The sequence below is a fragment of the Photinus pyralis genome, unplaced genomic scaffold (genome assembly GCF_008802855.1).
Source record: "Photinus pyralis isolate 1611_PpyrPB1 unplaced genomic scaffold, Ppyr1.3 Ppyr1.4_LG8, whole genome shotgun sequence".
NCBI lineage: Eukaryota > Metazoa > Arthropoda > Insecta > Coleoptera > Lampyridae > Photinus > Photinus pyralis.
This window is the reverse complement of record NW_022170819.1, coordinates 880849-896736: the sequence shown is the minus strand read 5'-3', so window position 1 is coordinate 896736 and position 15888 is coordinate 880849. Positions and strand designations below refer to the sequence as shown.

Here is a 15888-nt window from a genome sequence, read left to right as displayed (position 1 = left end):
ATTGGGGCCTCGTACTTCGATATTCCCAGATGCGACGCCACACGTCAATCGCAATTTTCTTCATAGCACACGCGTGGCGGATTTGATGCACGTTACGGCGTATATCAATTTCCAAAAATTGCTCATCTCATTTGAGATTTTCATACAGTTTCCGCTTCGTTTTGTTTCATTTCAAACTTCTCTAAGTTTGTAGTTTTTTTCATTATGCAGCGAGCGTAAAACTTTTGCTACATTTATCAGTTTCAAAAAGTTCTGTTCAGATTATTTTGAAAACATCGCTATCGTTCATGTTTTGTGGTCATAGCTATCTCTCATAGACATATGAGAATAAATGTCTGTGCTATCTCTACCACAAAAAACGATATCTCGGAAAAAGTAACAGTAGTAAAAGTACTTATTTGGGTTAATAAATTGTCAAAAAGAGATTTCATGCAAATTGTCAGAATCAATAAGGTATTCGTCATTTTCGTCAAAATGGTTCAACATTTTGATATGTGAAGTAATCCAAAAATGGTTTAGTCAATGCTAGGTACAGTAATAGTAACGAAGATCTTTTTTACTATGCGATTGTCAGATTGTGGTCTTGCCAATTTCCCGCCAAAATTATTCACATTTACATAACTAACCACACTTACCCAATTTGGCCACTGCCAGTATGGTCTTTCCAGCAAAGGGAGTCTATTATTTGGCTGGTTGTGGTTTGGGTATCTTCCAAAACCGCTCGGTCTCATTTTTTTAATCAAAAATTCGCGAGAATACCAGCACAAAACGTCTGTAGTCACATCAAGATTATCAAAAATGCTACCGAGTTGAGAATTCTTGTTACATTTCTTCGACTTCGATTAATAACAAAAATCACGAACTAAATACTTTGATCCCCACCACTCGGCATCACAACCCCGACCTCCACTTCGTCGCGCGCAAACTGCACACTGCACTATTAAAAATTTATCATCAACCGGAAAGACTCATACCTATCCTCCATATAATTTTCGCTATATCAACACATTTACCTATAATAAAAGCCGTCTTTGTCCGACGAGTGAAAATGCTGACTTATTAATCTTTATGTCGACGGTTGGAGTCATCTTTCCTGCGTGCTTGAGGTGTAGACGCGATAGCGATAACAAAATTCTGGAGAGAACTGAACTAATCTAATTATGGCAATATTTATTTAATGCACGTGTGAATATAAGCAAAAGATGAGACTGACAATCAAGGTGTTTGTGCAATTTGATACTATGCTATCAATCGCCATTTTGTGGTGTAAAAATGACGTCTAAATAAAATGCTAGCTACTTTTTCTATTCGTTATCAAGGAATGCAGTATTTATGCAGATCAGCCGGAACCGGAAATGGAAAATTTCTTATCCTTTTAACATCTTAAGTGGTGGGGATATTTTCAATACGAATCTGCAATACAACTTTTACAGGCTACATTCAAAATCACATTCAAAATCCGGAGATTTTGAAAATTATCAGTTTGGTTCTAAAATAAAAACCTCCAATATTGTTATAATATATTAATGGCCGTATGCACCGAAAAAATTTAAGTTGAGCTTAGCTTAAGCCTAGCTTAAAATCATTGGCAACCATTGTCCCGATAATCGTTACCATGGAATTAATCTATACTTAAACTTTTCGGTGCATACGGCCATAAGTCGGGATGGGACGTTTTGGCGCGGCTGTTTTGGCGCGGCCGTTTTGGCGTGGCCGTCTGGGCGCAAGCCGTTTTGGCGCGGGTTGTTTTGGCGTGAGCCGTTTTGGCGCGGGTCGTTTTGGCGTGAGCCGTTCTGGCGCATTAAAATATCAAATTTGAACTAAAACAAATTTTGATGGTGTAGTAGAACGGCCGGGGTCGAGCAATACGTGATCGGAATCTTTACAGGTCACAAATTTCTTTCAAATATTTTGGACACGACGAATGTCTGACAAACGCAGAAATATAATATTTAGTTAGTTCAGTGAATTCGCTAATGAAGGCCAATCCGCATTTTGTGTGTCTTTGTTTGACACAATAAGGCACGGGTAGAACCACTTAGTGTATTGTTTACCTAATCCCACTATTCTAATAACATCGGCTATCCTTATATAGGGTGACCATAATTTTTCAACAAGAAAAAAGTACATTTATAATTTATAAGGGAATGCACTGCTAAAGCTAATACTCTAGGAAATTTTTCTGGTCACAATTTTACGAATCTAATCAAACAGTAAGAAAACAAAGTTTTTTTTTATCAAACATAGGTACATAAATTATGTGTCTTTATATGTATATATAAATTTTAAAAGTTAATTTTCTTCCGACGTTCCTGCCTGAACATTTTAATCATCATTTTGGTACCAGTCGTACTTTTTGGAACCATGAATTTACTTCAGAAGTTGCCATTTCATCGATAGGTTGCTAAACAATGGATCAAAATACCTACAACTAAGCAATACGCCAAAGCATCAAAGACATGCAAGAAGTCATAATTATATTTCGTTTGGACAAAAACTATGACTTAATTTTGTGTAATTAAGAAAAAGAGTACATTTATGTGTACTTGATAAATCGTAAAGGACAATAGGACAGCGTTTCAAAAGAAAGTACTGTCCTACTAAAAAAAGTACATATGGTCACCATACTTATAAACCATTGAAAAGGAGTCATTATAATATAATTAAATTTTATTAAATATCTAATTATTTATGCAAAGAGGGAAACAATACCAGATATTCCTTTTGAATTGGTATGTTGCATATCCTTTCATTGACGGTACTTAAATTTGGAAAGTCCTTGGAAGTACAACACTTGAGCCATTAAGGGAGGGATTAAAGTCTCATTTATTTCATCTCATTCTTAATTCGTGCCTTAAACCTATCAGTATCTTCATTGAATAAAAAATTGAGAAGAAGCCTTACGCCTGTACTGTGATTTGTCCCTAAAAAATATTAAAGGTTATGGGGTATTCTAGTTACTACATTTTATGTACTTTCTATTCATTTAATATTTGAATAAAAAGCACACGTATCAAATTATCCTACGCCAAATCGGCCCGCGCCAAATCTGCCCTCGCCAAATCGTCTCGCGCCAAACTGACCTGCGCCTAAATGGCCACGCCAAAACGGCCGCGCCAAAATGTTGAAACAGAAAACCTATGACCCAGTTATCATTGTTAAGCCCAAGGACGCGAACCAACCCTCCAAGCAAACCTTCACCACCCTCAAAGAAAATATCGATCCAATTACCCGAGAAGTTACCGGAATGAAAACTCTACGTAGAGGAACCATTGTTGTTGAATGTAAAAATAAAGAAGCTGCAGCCAAACTTAAGGAGGAAGCCGAAACGAAACTGGGATCCGACTACATTCTTTCCTTACCAAAACAGAAGATGCCGAAGATTAAAATCGTAGGCCTCAATGACAAGATCGGGAGTACCCAAATGAAGGAAATGATTCTCGCGCAGAATCAATTCCTCGACGAAGCCGCGTACATAAACGTCGTACACATAACGGAAGATAAAAGAAATCCTAACAGGTATTTGGCTTACGCTGAGGTTGACGGTAATAGTTACCGGAAAATTCTAAGTGAACAAAAGCTTAACATAGGATGGGACCGTTGCAGAATTTATGATGCTGTGACAACTAGAAGATGCTACAAATGCAATGGGTTCGGACATAAGGCAACTGACTGTAGCAAAACTACTACCTGCCCCAAATGTGCGGGAGCCCATGACCTAGCGAGCTGTAAAGCTTCGGACGCGGAAATCAAATGCAGTAACTGTGCCAACGCCGTTGAGAAACTAAAAATGAAACTGGATGTACAGCACCCGGCCTGGAGTGTTGATTGCCCAGTCTACAAAAAACGACTCGATCAAGAAAGAAGCAGAATTGATTTTTTAGGCCATCCCCAACACTAATCAAGCAAGGAAATAGGTACGGATCAACGCTCTCAATCTATTATCAGAACGTAAGTGGAATGCGAACGAAAGCGCAATCTTTCAAAAATAAATTGGCAATTACAAATTACGACATTATTCTACTGACTGAGACCTGGTTAACGGAAAATTTTCATGACGCTGAGTATTTAAACAATCAATATGCGGTCTTTCGCAATGACCGTAATTACGAAGAAATGAAGTGCACCATGGGAGGCGGAGTTTTAATCGCAGTCAAGACCGATTTGAATGCTGAAAAATTGGAATTTCAAAGTGATCTAAATGAAATATGGGTCAAACTTAAAATTAATAATACTTCATACATTATTGGTGTTGTCTACTTTCAACCGAAATCTGGTATTGATAAGTACGTGAGTTTTACCAAAAGTTTAGAAACAATTGAAAACATGTTGCATTCATCGGAAGTGTTAATAGCAGGCGATTTTAACCTACCACAAATTGTTGACGCCACGTATAATTTCGAAAACGCGAGTGCTAAATGCAAAGTAATTAAAAATATAGCTTCGATGTACAACTTAAAACTCATTAATACGGTTAAACTTAAAAACTGCAATAATAGAACCCTTGACCTAATTTTAACTAACTTAAACGCGGAAATTAAATCTGCTGTCGACTCACTGGATAAAATTAATCCACTTCATCCTGCACTAGAAATAGTCTACAAAGTCCATAGACCAGCTAAGCGAATTACCAACTTCAATTTCAAAAAAGCAGATTTTCTTAAAATGTACGTCCTTTTTCGCGATATCAATTGGAAGGAGTCTCTTATCCTGAAGAATTTCAAATCGGTAGATAATGCAGTAACTAGCTTTAATCAAACGGTAATGAACATTTTCGATTAATGTGTCCCCAAAGTCACAATTAGGAGTGCCAATAAGTATCCTAGCTGGTTTAATATAGACATTATTAAGAAAATCAAACAGAAAAATAAGTTTCGGTTACAGGGCCCATCGGAAGACTTCATTGAAGCCAGAAAAGAACTCAAAAGAATGATCCACATTGCTCATAAGAGGTACATTAATCAAATTGAAATGGATCTGCGGAAGAATTCCAATAAATTCTGGAACTACATCAAGTCGTTGAGGAAGAATAGTCAACTACCTGGAGTTTTTGAGTACAAAGACACCTCGTTAACGGACGCCAGAAGCATTGCGGACGCCTTTGCATCCTTCTTCGAGTCAGTCTACACTATGGAGAGGAACGATGACCCGGAAGATGACGTGGAATCGGACCTGGTGCTATCCAAATTGCACTTGACTCAGATAGATGAATCCGAGATACTGGAAGCAATTGAAAAATTGAAACCGAGGTCGGCTATAGGCGAAGATGGAATCCCACCCTACATCGTGAAAGGATGTGCATCTTTACTGGTAACCCCCTTACAACATCTATTTAATTTAGCTTTGCAAACATGTACATTCCCTGAAGCTTGGAAATGCACCAGAATAACACCAATTCACAAAAGTGGAAGCCGAAAATTAGTTGAGAATTATCGCCCAATTGCAATTATACCAGCAATAGCGAAAATTTTCGAAAGAGTGATCTATACTAGACTTTATTCCCATCTCAGCAGTATAATTGCAGATCAGCAGCATGGTTTCACGCGGAACAGATCAACGATTACAAATTTAATGCAGTTTACGCATTTCTCAGCAGGAGCCTTGGATGAGAGAGCCCAGGTTGACTGTGTTTATACAGATTTTGCGAAGGCATTTGATACAGTATCCCATCAAGTCTTGCTCCGTAAACTTGTTTTAAATTGCGTAAGTAATCCGACCGTCAAATTCTTAAAATCATATTTATCTCTCCGTAAAACAAGAGTGAAATTCAATGGTGTGAATTCAGCCGAATTTTATCCCTCATCAGGCGTTCCCCAGGGAACACTTCTTGGTCCTTTTCTGTTTCTCTTATACATAAATGATTTACCGCGAGTGATAAAAAACTCGAAAGCACTACTATTTGCGGACGACCTAAAACTTTTTAATAAAGTCCAATCCCCAAGTGACTGTTTAAATATTCAAGAGGACATTAACTCAGTAATTAAGTGGTGTATCAAAAATAAACTAAAACTAAATATCAATAAGTGTAAAGTCCTTACTTTTACTAGATCGAAAAATCCCTTACTTTTTGACTATAAGATGAATGGAAAGGTCTTACTACGAGTCACCTCCGTTAAGGACCTGGGCGTGTTTTTCAATACCAACCTTAACTTTAACTTACACATTGAATACCTAACAAATGAGTGTTACAAACTTCTTGGTTTCGTTATCAGGCATACACTCAATTTCACGAATATACAGACAATGCTAACCTTATATAATGCGTTTATTAGATCCAAGCTTGAGTATGCTGCATGTATCTGGTCTCCTCAAACTCTCAAATACTCAGACATGATCGAAAAAGTGCAGAAAAAGTTCATCCGAGTAATGTTTTTTAGGTCAACCCAAAATTATCCACATTTGATCTCTTACGGTACCCAGCTTAATTACTTAAATAGTACTTTCGGCTTAGATATAACGAGGTTAGAAACCCGACGGTACATTGCCTCCACAATTTTTGTCTTCAAAATTTTACACAACTTGTTATACTCTTCCGAATTACTTCAAGAAATTAAGCTTAAGGTACCATTTGTTAAGCTAAGGCAAAATAATACTATTTTTGTAGTTAACAACACAACTTCCCCACTTATTAAGATCTTGATCGCTTTAAATAAGTTATCCTCAGTTAATGATATCGACTTTTTTCACGATCCCCTAAATTCAATAATAAATAAAATTAGATCCTAGTCCTAATATTTGTTCAGAGCCCCAGTGCCATGTAATTGGAATTTTTATTCTGTATGGTTTCTGGTTAAATAAATAAATAAATAAATAAATATACCGGGCCATAAGTATACTGGTATACGGGATCTTCCTAAATATGTGTAAATACGCAAGGGACTAATTCTGTGGCTTATTTTATGACTAAAAGTTCATATAAACTGATAAACATAGGTACGCAAACGCTTCGTTACCGATCTACAGGGTGTTACCTTTAGTGCTACAGTACACGTACACTTTACAATTTAAACCCTTTTTCAATGTCGACTGTCAAAACTAATAAAAGCACGATATTACCCAAATAAAACCACGGCCTACTGGACCGTTTTAAAAATTATTTTTTCATTTAGCTAACTACCGAAAATGGATTTTTATTTTTTCTCGATAACGGTCACAGATAGGTACGAAAAAATTACAGGAGATCAAAACGATTCTAAACAGAAAATCAAATTCCTCACAATCAACTGTTCAGAACTCTTAACTCTCCCCAAGATAATAAAAATTATGTAAAAACCCTTTTTATGGGACGATACCAGCCAAAACTTTATTATAGGAACTTTCAGAACTCTATCTGGACTCTAATCAGACAACTAAAATTATCACCCCCTAAAAAATTTAACTTCGAAAAATTCTAATGCCATGACAATTGTAGTCATTTTCGCGGATTTGTTTCTTGGGCATAATAATCTCAGAAAAGGGACTTTTTAACTGGTTGGCAAATAACCATTAATGTCATCTCATTATTATAGGAGGATTTGAAAATGAATACCTACCTATTAATAAGTGGAGTACATTCAAGTTCGGGGGCCACCGAGTTTCAAAGTTTGACCCTCACTGGTTACGCCAACTTAGTAAATAGTAAATACTTGTGAAAGGTAAAAGTTATTTCACTTCAATTAAAATTCTTCCAAATATTTTGTGAAGAAGTGCTTTGTTTAAGCAATGAATAAAAGTTTTTAGCTTTAGTAAAGTCGCAATAAAAGTTATATTAACAACAACAGCCTAAAAAAACGAAAAACCATATGGTTAGAATTATACGTTTCTATTACACAGTATCGGTAAAGCCTTTCGCTCGTTGGTCGCTTCAGTCGAAACGGATCATTAACTCACCCAAAGATTTATTTATGCATGACATTTTTATGGACCTCTTATATGTGACCCAACCGAATGTAGAGCTATTAAACTAAAAAATGACCTTGTTCTAACGAATTTGATTTAAATCTTACGTTGACAACTTATTTTTAAAACTGAGATTTTGCCACGCTTCACAACGAGAAAATAATATCTATATTTTTATAGAGTATAAAAATTGATAACACGAGCTGTAGCCGAGTTCCGCAAATCGTCGAGTGAAAAGTGTTATTTGTATGACACAAACACAAATTTTGCAAATAATGATGTTGCAATTTTTTCCACATGGCAGCATGAGAACAATGGAAGACCAAGTCTTGATCTTGATTTATAATACGTTTCGGGGAGCCACATGCTGCACGTATTGAATAACTGCAAACCTTCTAAAGTATCAACCAAACGTGTCGGTGTCGGTTCAATTTCAAAAGAAGAGCATGTTTCCAATAATTTTACTTAAATTTGATATTTTTATGAGTCCTTTAGCAGAATATCTACCGTTATGAGAAGGATAAACCGCACAGTGGACCCCAGGCTATGATAATTGGTGTGCCCCACGCCTGCTACCACCTGGGGTTTATTTTTTATTATTAGCATTTATGATATTTCGTTATTATATTACAAATAGAGAACAGAGAATGCATTTCGACGATTTTATAATGAAATTGGTGCATACATAATACCTAATTTGTATGAATATAGAATACAAAAACCGAGACAAAAACTAATCCCGTTTTGTTCATTTACGAGCTCATCCAAGACTCAGACCTAAGTTACAACCCACCTAAGGACATAACAATTGCTCTTGTTTCCATTTAAACATTATTAACTGTCATTGATCAAACCGCGAAATTGACAATAATCGAGAAAAATAACTGCCTCTTCACTTCAAATTTTATCACATAAATAAATTTTCTTGTAAATCAACATATTCGCGTACTTCGCAGTGGAGACAATAAGTAATTACCCGTCACCTTATCGAATTTGAACAATAAAATCGTTATGTTTGCAGATACTTAAAACAATTTCCTTGTATTAATGGCCGAAATGCTATTGTTTGACCCATTCATAATACAGTCCAGATATGTACGTAGAATATAGTAAATGACACATAGACCGTAATTTAATGCCCTTTCAGTTGCGATACATTGAACTTAATCGATTAGTAAGAGCGTCCTTACATGAAGAAATAGTATCGTAAGTAATGGACATGGACATGAAATTTTCAAATCATCTTCATTTAAAAGCTCTAGGGCTAATTCTTATTACAGTTATTACTTATTATTACACGCAACGCGAAACAAGAGCACATGAGTAGGTACTGGTTTCGGGTTGTGGGTGCCCACGACGCGTTTTGGTTAAATTTTTAGCGCATTTTTACAAATTCGAGCGTAGTTTACTAACGTGAAGGTTTTTCCGTTTTTTCCTATCTTCTGCTACAGTTTTGGTCCGATTCTTTTCAAATTGGTGTCGTCGAAAAGATGTTGTAAAGGGGCACAACTCCTGCGTGGTGGAATTTTGTTTTTTTGTCCTAGGGGCGAAATTAACGACCTTTTGCAAGGCGCGCGCGTCTTTGAGAGGTAGTCAACTGCGGGCGCCATTTACCTTCCGTTGCGAATTTTGTCACGTGGTTTAACGTTTCGTAAATCCCGAATCGCTGTCTCTCTTTCTCGTGTCGCCAATAGAAGCTCGAGCAATGGAGAAGTGCCCCAAAAATTAAGTACTATCTTGTGGAAGGTTTTTAGCGAAATCCACCAGAATGTGGGTGTAATATAAGTATGCACCGAAAAAGGAAATGTGGTAGCCTCCGACAAGATCTACCTAACTGATGGTGGGAGTCAAATCTTCAAACGCGAATTGCGGGTGAACGGGACGTGGAAAGTGGGTACTTTGTTGGTAGTCCGCGACACGATCTTAGATACTGATGGTGGAGTCAAATCTTCAAACGCGAATTGCGGGTGCACACGCAAAGTGGGAAGCGGGTACCGACAAAGTGAATGTAGTAGCCTTCGACAAGATCTTTTATTGATGGTTGAGTCAAAAGTGGCTAATAGAATACTGATCTGCCACACAAAAAAATGCGCTGAAGTCCCTTCGATCTCACACGAGGACTTTGATCATTTTTTTTCTAATTCTTCGGAAACTAGACTTATCGCATTGTGGGTAAACTGCACTGCTCACAACGCGTAATGGGTATAAATTTCGGACACTGTCCGATTTCAGCTATTGAGAATAACATACCTATACATATTAACAGAAACAGTGTAAATGTTTATCGTCCTATTTATTCAGAAAATACAATAACTAAAAATAGCAAATGAAAAGAGTAGGTAAAATCCTTATTTCTTAACTCGATCACCGAAGGGAAAAATTCTGAGACCCATCGATTTTATATTTTAAACTTATGTATATCATACTGCGTAAAAATTTCATCTCTCAATTTAATACACTTAGAGTGAGGGGGGCAATCCCTAAACTTTTAACTAGAAAGACGCGGCTTGTGATACATCATTTGAACCAAGTAATCGAGGGAACCGTTCAGAGAGATAGGAAAAGAGGTAGAAGAAGAAAGAATATGAAGGAGTAACGAGAAGATCAGAGAATAGAAAGTCGTGGAGAAGACCCGTCAGAGATCTGCATTAGCGAAAACTAATGATGATGATGAGGTGTATTGATTTCGATTTTCAATTTAAAGTACCTAAGGTTTTTGACTTCTTATTTTAGAACTTAGATCTTCTAAATGTAAAGTAAACAATAGAGAAACCTAGAGAGAAACGAAACCGTTTTATGAAAACTTGCCCGAGATTCTCAACAAGTAAAAAGGTTTTCGCCCTAAGGCGAGTACCTTCAGCGCATTTTCCATAAATTGATCAATACTTCCCCAAAGGCCATACCTATGTGCGCTATTGTTTTTCATTACTAGAGGCATATATGGTTAAAATTTTAAAGAAATATCTTCATAAATAAGGAAGTTGACACTTACTGCGCAGTTGATATTGCGCGTCCTGCGCATGCGCTTATTAATCTGATATTTACAATATGCAATACGTTTGCTTTTTTGCATCTTTGGTTAAAATTCCAAAGAAATATCTCCATAAATAAAAAAGTTGGCATTGCGGTGCGCCTGCGCAGTTCAATCGTCAAGATTTTCCTTGACTCAGGTGCCAGAACGATACGCTACCGAATGCAAAAAGAACGAACTAAATATCTTGAAAACTGTAGGAGTAGTTAAGGCCTCGGACAGACGGACGGACAGAGAAAGTGGCTGCAATAGCGCACCCAACTTCGTTGGAAAATGCGCTAAAAAAGTATACAAAGTCTCACCTACAATTACATACATAATATTATTATGCCATTATCAAGCAAACATAACTCGCTTTTTATTTTAGTAGTGAGTTAGTGAAGAAACTCTGCTTTTCTTAGTAAAAAGTTAAAAGATACACCATTCAACTATCGCCGAGAATATATATAATAAAAAATAGTGAGCCTTGACACTTCACTTTACTGACTGGTTTATACTGTTGTCACTAGGCATAGGCAGTTTAGTTTCAGTTAAATTACACAACGCCGGAAGGAACATAGTGTCGATAGAGAAAAAAATGTACCGGAAGCAACATCCCGTTGACAGTAAAAAATGTGCGGGACGCTACATCGTAATGGATGGATGGATTGCGGATTCCCGCAGTCTTTTACTAGAAATATCAAATTTGCTTACTACCACCAACTACCACGGGTGGTCCTCGGGGTGGTCAATAAAGGATTGACGTCGAGTCGCCTTTGGAAGTTCAAGTTAAACATGATTTCCCAAGAAAACAAAAATTCCAAAGGTGACTCGAAAGCAACTCTTTTTTGATCGCATAGTATTATTAAGAGGAAAATATGCTCTCGTCACATGTTTGTATAATGACTTTTTAACTTGATAGTTTAATAGGTTTTAAGCTCGGTTTTAAGCGCGCAAAAATTTAAGCAAATTTTAATTTGGTTCGAGAGGGTGTATTATCCCGAATCATAATTTCTTCGTAAAGAACGCATGGCTTAATCACTAACGCTCGTTTAATGTGCACTAAACAGACAATTGACAAAAACAAGTTGTAAATCAGCATATGCATATGATGAAAGCGCATTTTTGGTAATTGCACAGATCGGTATTTTATTAGCAAAATTTCAAATTATAGATCTCATGAGTAGTCTAACTCAAAATAGACTAGAGCCTGCACATCTACACTATAGCAGAAAGCTTTTAGTGAAAATTTGCTAGCTATTGTAATTGCTGAGATCTCAGTCGGACAGCCAGCCAGCCAGTCACAGTCAGCCATAACGAATATAATAGCATATTTTCTTTTAAAAAAATGGGCTAAAAATGTGTGAAGTTGTAAAATTTCGAGTTATGTCAAAGTTACGTTAAAATTTGGAGTCGAGTCAAAATTTTGAGGCTACTACAGGCAGAAAAATGAGTTGTCACACGAAACTTTACTATGTTTTTAAAATGCCGAATAAGACCCTTTCAGACCTCAAACAAAAACGTTAATTACTTGCCGAATTATTCTGGGAATTTTCAGTACCTACATTCAAATCGGCGATGTATGGCACTATGACTAACGCCAAAAACAAATAATTCATCCGGGGTGAGGAGACGGGGAGCAAACAAATGTACACATTAGGCACTCGCAATAAAATCTATAATGTTTTATATTAATGACCCTGTCACAATTTAAAAACGAACTAAAAGCTCTTTGGTCGCGCCCCATCATGCTATTCAGACATTAGCTCATACGGCAACTACTGGCTCGCCCAATCCTCAAAGGGTATTTGTTTGTAATAAAAATTAACATGTGCGACAGTCCACGGAAAGGAGACAGGATAAACCCAAGCGTCACAAACCCCTTGCGCGGGAAATCAATTTCTGTGCCGTTTCGCATCCATCAATAAATAGGTAATATCACAAAGGAAAGGCTTGCAAAATTAGCGAACTTACCAGAGAGCTAAAATTTCAGCAACGCGACCGGTGGCGGCGTTTTCACTTCGACTCGTAAGACGTTAACCGCGTGACATTTGTATTTGTAATTCAAAATTTAGAATTAAAAAGGGTTGCCATAGTTCCACGAAGTGTTCTAAGTGCATCAAACTAACGCACGCGCTAATACTATATGAACGGGCATTCAAAGTATGCATCAGAAGGTACAATATTAATTTATTGGCGTACAATTTTAGGTTTAATTGCTTTAAAGCGAACAAAAATCTAGTATTTATGGTGCGCGTAATTGCAGTCGGATTATTAATAATTGAAAAAAGAGTACTTATTATACCTATACCCTCGTGAATGCAATGCATAGTTGTAAATTTCTTTTTTCTATAACGAATTAACAATTAAACAAGTTCTTTTAAAACCTGTAATTTTGAGACTTTACTGCAACTTCTCTTTTAGTATGTCCATTTTGGAGGACATTATTATCCTCAATGACCAAGCTAAATGTTTAAAATGAATGTACGAAAATTTGCCTCCGAAAAATTCGCCTCGAATATTCACAAGAGAAGTTCGCTCACGGGAAGAATCGCCCCGGATTGTATACCCCAAATAATAGTCGCCCGTGTAAAACTCGTCCACAGGGAAACTACGCTCCCTGCAGATTCGTCTCCAGCTCTATTGCACTATATCCGCTCGGTAGGAATTTATGTATGTACGTAATTATTTATGAGTTTATAACGGTGTATGGGTTTTCGGTTCAAAACTTTCGTGCTCCGCGTCCCATTTTTAATAACAATTCACTTCTACTTCAAACTTTTAAAATGACAATTTAACATTTGTGCAATTGGCGCCGACTTCTCTCGTCAAAATATTTACCTTGGTTTCGTTTACTTGTGACATAAAAATCATGCCTTGCCTTTAGGCACTCTTAACAAAGTTTAAGAGCATTAATGCCCTTTTGCACCGATAAATTTAAGCCGAGCTTAGCTTAAGCGTAGCTTAAAATTGATAGCAACCATTGCGAAAATAATCGTTGTCATGGATTTTAAGCTACGCTTAATAAGCTAAGCTCCGCTTAAATTTATCGGTGGAAACGGCCATTTTAAAAGTGTAAGAACAGTTTTAAATATCTTTAAGAGCATTATGGAAATTTTAAAGTCTTTTAGCATCCTCCAAAGTATTTTAGAGCCTTTAATAAAATTCAGAAAACAGTTCTCAGGTTCTCCAAGATCATATGAAAACTTTTTAGAACCGTTAAAAGACACGAGTCTTATAAAATCTTTAATAGCATTTTCAAGATTTTAAGAGTCTTTAAAAGTTTTTAATAGTCTCCAAGAGCCCTGTAGATGTGTTCGTCTTTAAATACCTTTAAGAGGGTTCGTTCGAGTATACAATAGCCTCCGAATTTTATAGTGGCCTTTAAGGCCTCTAATAGACCTTAAAGTCCATAAAAATGTTGAAGAGTTGTTGAATCATCTTTAAAACCAATTAAGTTTTAAGTGTCTCTACACAAATTTACGCCTTCAAAGGATTTACGAGCGTTTAAGGACCGCAAACAGTTTCAAATAACATTCAAAATCCTCGAAGAGTTTATAAAAGCCCTCTAAAGTCTTGTAAAGTTGAATTTAAGAATGTTTGAGAGTCTTTAAGAATCTTTAAGAACTTCCAAAATCATTGAAGAACTTGTAAAAAATGGGTGAAATTAATTTAAAATATTATTATTTTTTAAGAGCGTTTAACAGTACCCAAAGATTTTTACAAACCTTGATGACTCGTAAGGCACTATTAAAAACCTGTAAGGTCATTTGAGAGCTCTTGAAAAATCTCAAGAGTAAAGTGGGTATTAGGATAATTTATCAATTAGACAATCGTTGTTCCGTTTGTAAAAAGTAAATTTCAATGGAAATGTGCGAGAAATTTAAAGAAAATATGGGGACATAAATTCTGTGGGGGTAGGTAACCACTTTGGAAATGTGATATGTACAGTAGAGAAATATCAGGGAAATGAACCAGAAGTGTAGAGAAAATGTGGAAATGACATAAAAATGAGGAATGTGGTCAGATACAAAAAAACTATTAGGAAATTTCATGAAAATGCAGAAATTTTTGGGAAATCTGATGTCAATGTGAGAACAATAGTACCGTGTGTAACAGGTAGTCGCTTTAGAACTAAAAAGTGAATTATCGAAGTTATATTTTGGTAAGCATAGGAACATTAGAACACAGGGAACATGAACAGAGATATATATGGCGATAACGAACCATATCGTATTGAGAAACGTACTGCGGCAGCGCAGTTGCCACGATCTCTTGGGACCTAAACGTTCTGCTCCGTTGTGCGAAAAGTCGAGCACGTGACAGAAATGCGGGTTTCCTATTACTAGTTTAAAAGGGTACGCGGGTCGCGATTGATTCGTTCAGAAAATAGGGTCCGTTTCGGTATTTCTACCGGGCTAGATTCAAATAGCGAAGGAGTGTGCACTATGAAGATGCGGTGCACCATAATAGAAATGTCACGAAAATAAAGCATAAGTGTAGAAAATGTCGAAAAAATGTAAGGAAATGTCGTGGAAATGAGCAACGTGGGGGGATGCTCAGAGCAGTGCAAGTCCTACCAAAAAAAGGAATTAATTCACAATTCAAAAAGGAATTCTTCATAAGCCTTCTTGTGACGTGTTTGTGGCGTCGTTGACGTGATTCTATAGACATAGCTTTCTTTAGTGCACTGTAACGTGTTACGTGATCTTGTCCAAGAAACAAGGAAAGTGCGGGAATCGCCAAGTAATACAATAATTTCAATATGTAAATAAAAATTTATGTCTAAACACTAATAATTACAATATCGAGACTATATATTATTTAAAAAATGCATGTTATAAATTACTGGTAGGTACACACCTACAGTATACCTGAAATCAAACATTTCAAAATGACCCCAAAAAGTGCAAATGTATGAATTATGTCGAACTTTGAGCAGTCTTACAACTTGAGACGAGAGAATGAGCGATTATTGAATTTTGAGACGTACTCTCAGG

The 15888-nt window shown here is 36.5% G+C and overlaps 1 protein-coding gene across 8 annotated transcripts in view; it reads right to left on the bottom strand.

Moving 5' to 3' along the window:
• Positions 1 to 15888, bottom strand: part of LOC116178026 — a 62261-nt gene that overhangs the window by 27792 nt on the left and 18581 nt on the right. For 2 of the 8 annotated variants that reach the window (XM_031497279.1, XM_031497283.1), the window contains exon 1: positions 12863 to 13022. The exons of 3 other annotated variants lie outside the window; for them this stretch is intronic. Coding sequence is in view for 2 of the 5 variants with exons in the window: in XM_031497274.1 (XP_031353134.1) it covers positions 636 to 731 (96 nt within the window). In the remaining 3 variants the exon portion in view is untranslated. Of the gene's footprint in view, positions 1 to 635; positions 1017 to 12862; positions 13023 to 15888 lie in introns of those variants that run through there. 3 more of the 8 variants (XM_031497274.1, XM_031497280.1, XR_004146795.1) reach the window with 2 other exon arrangements.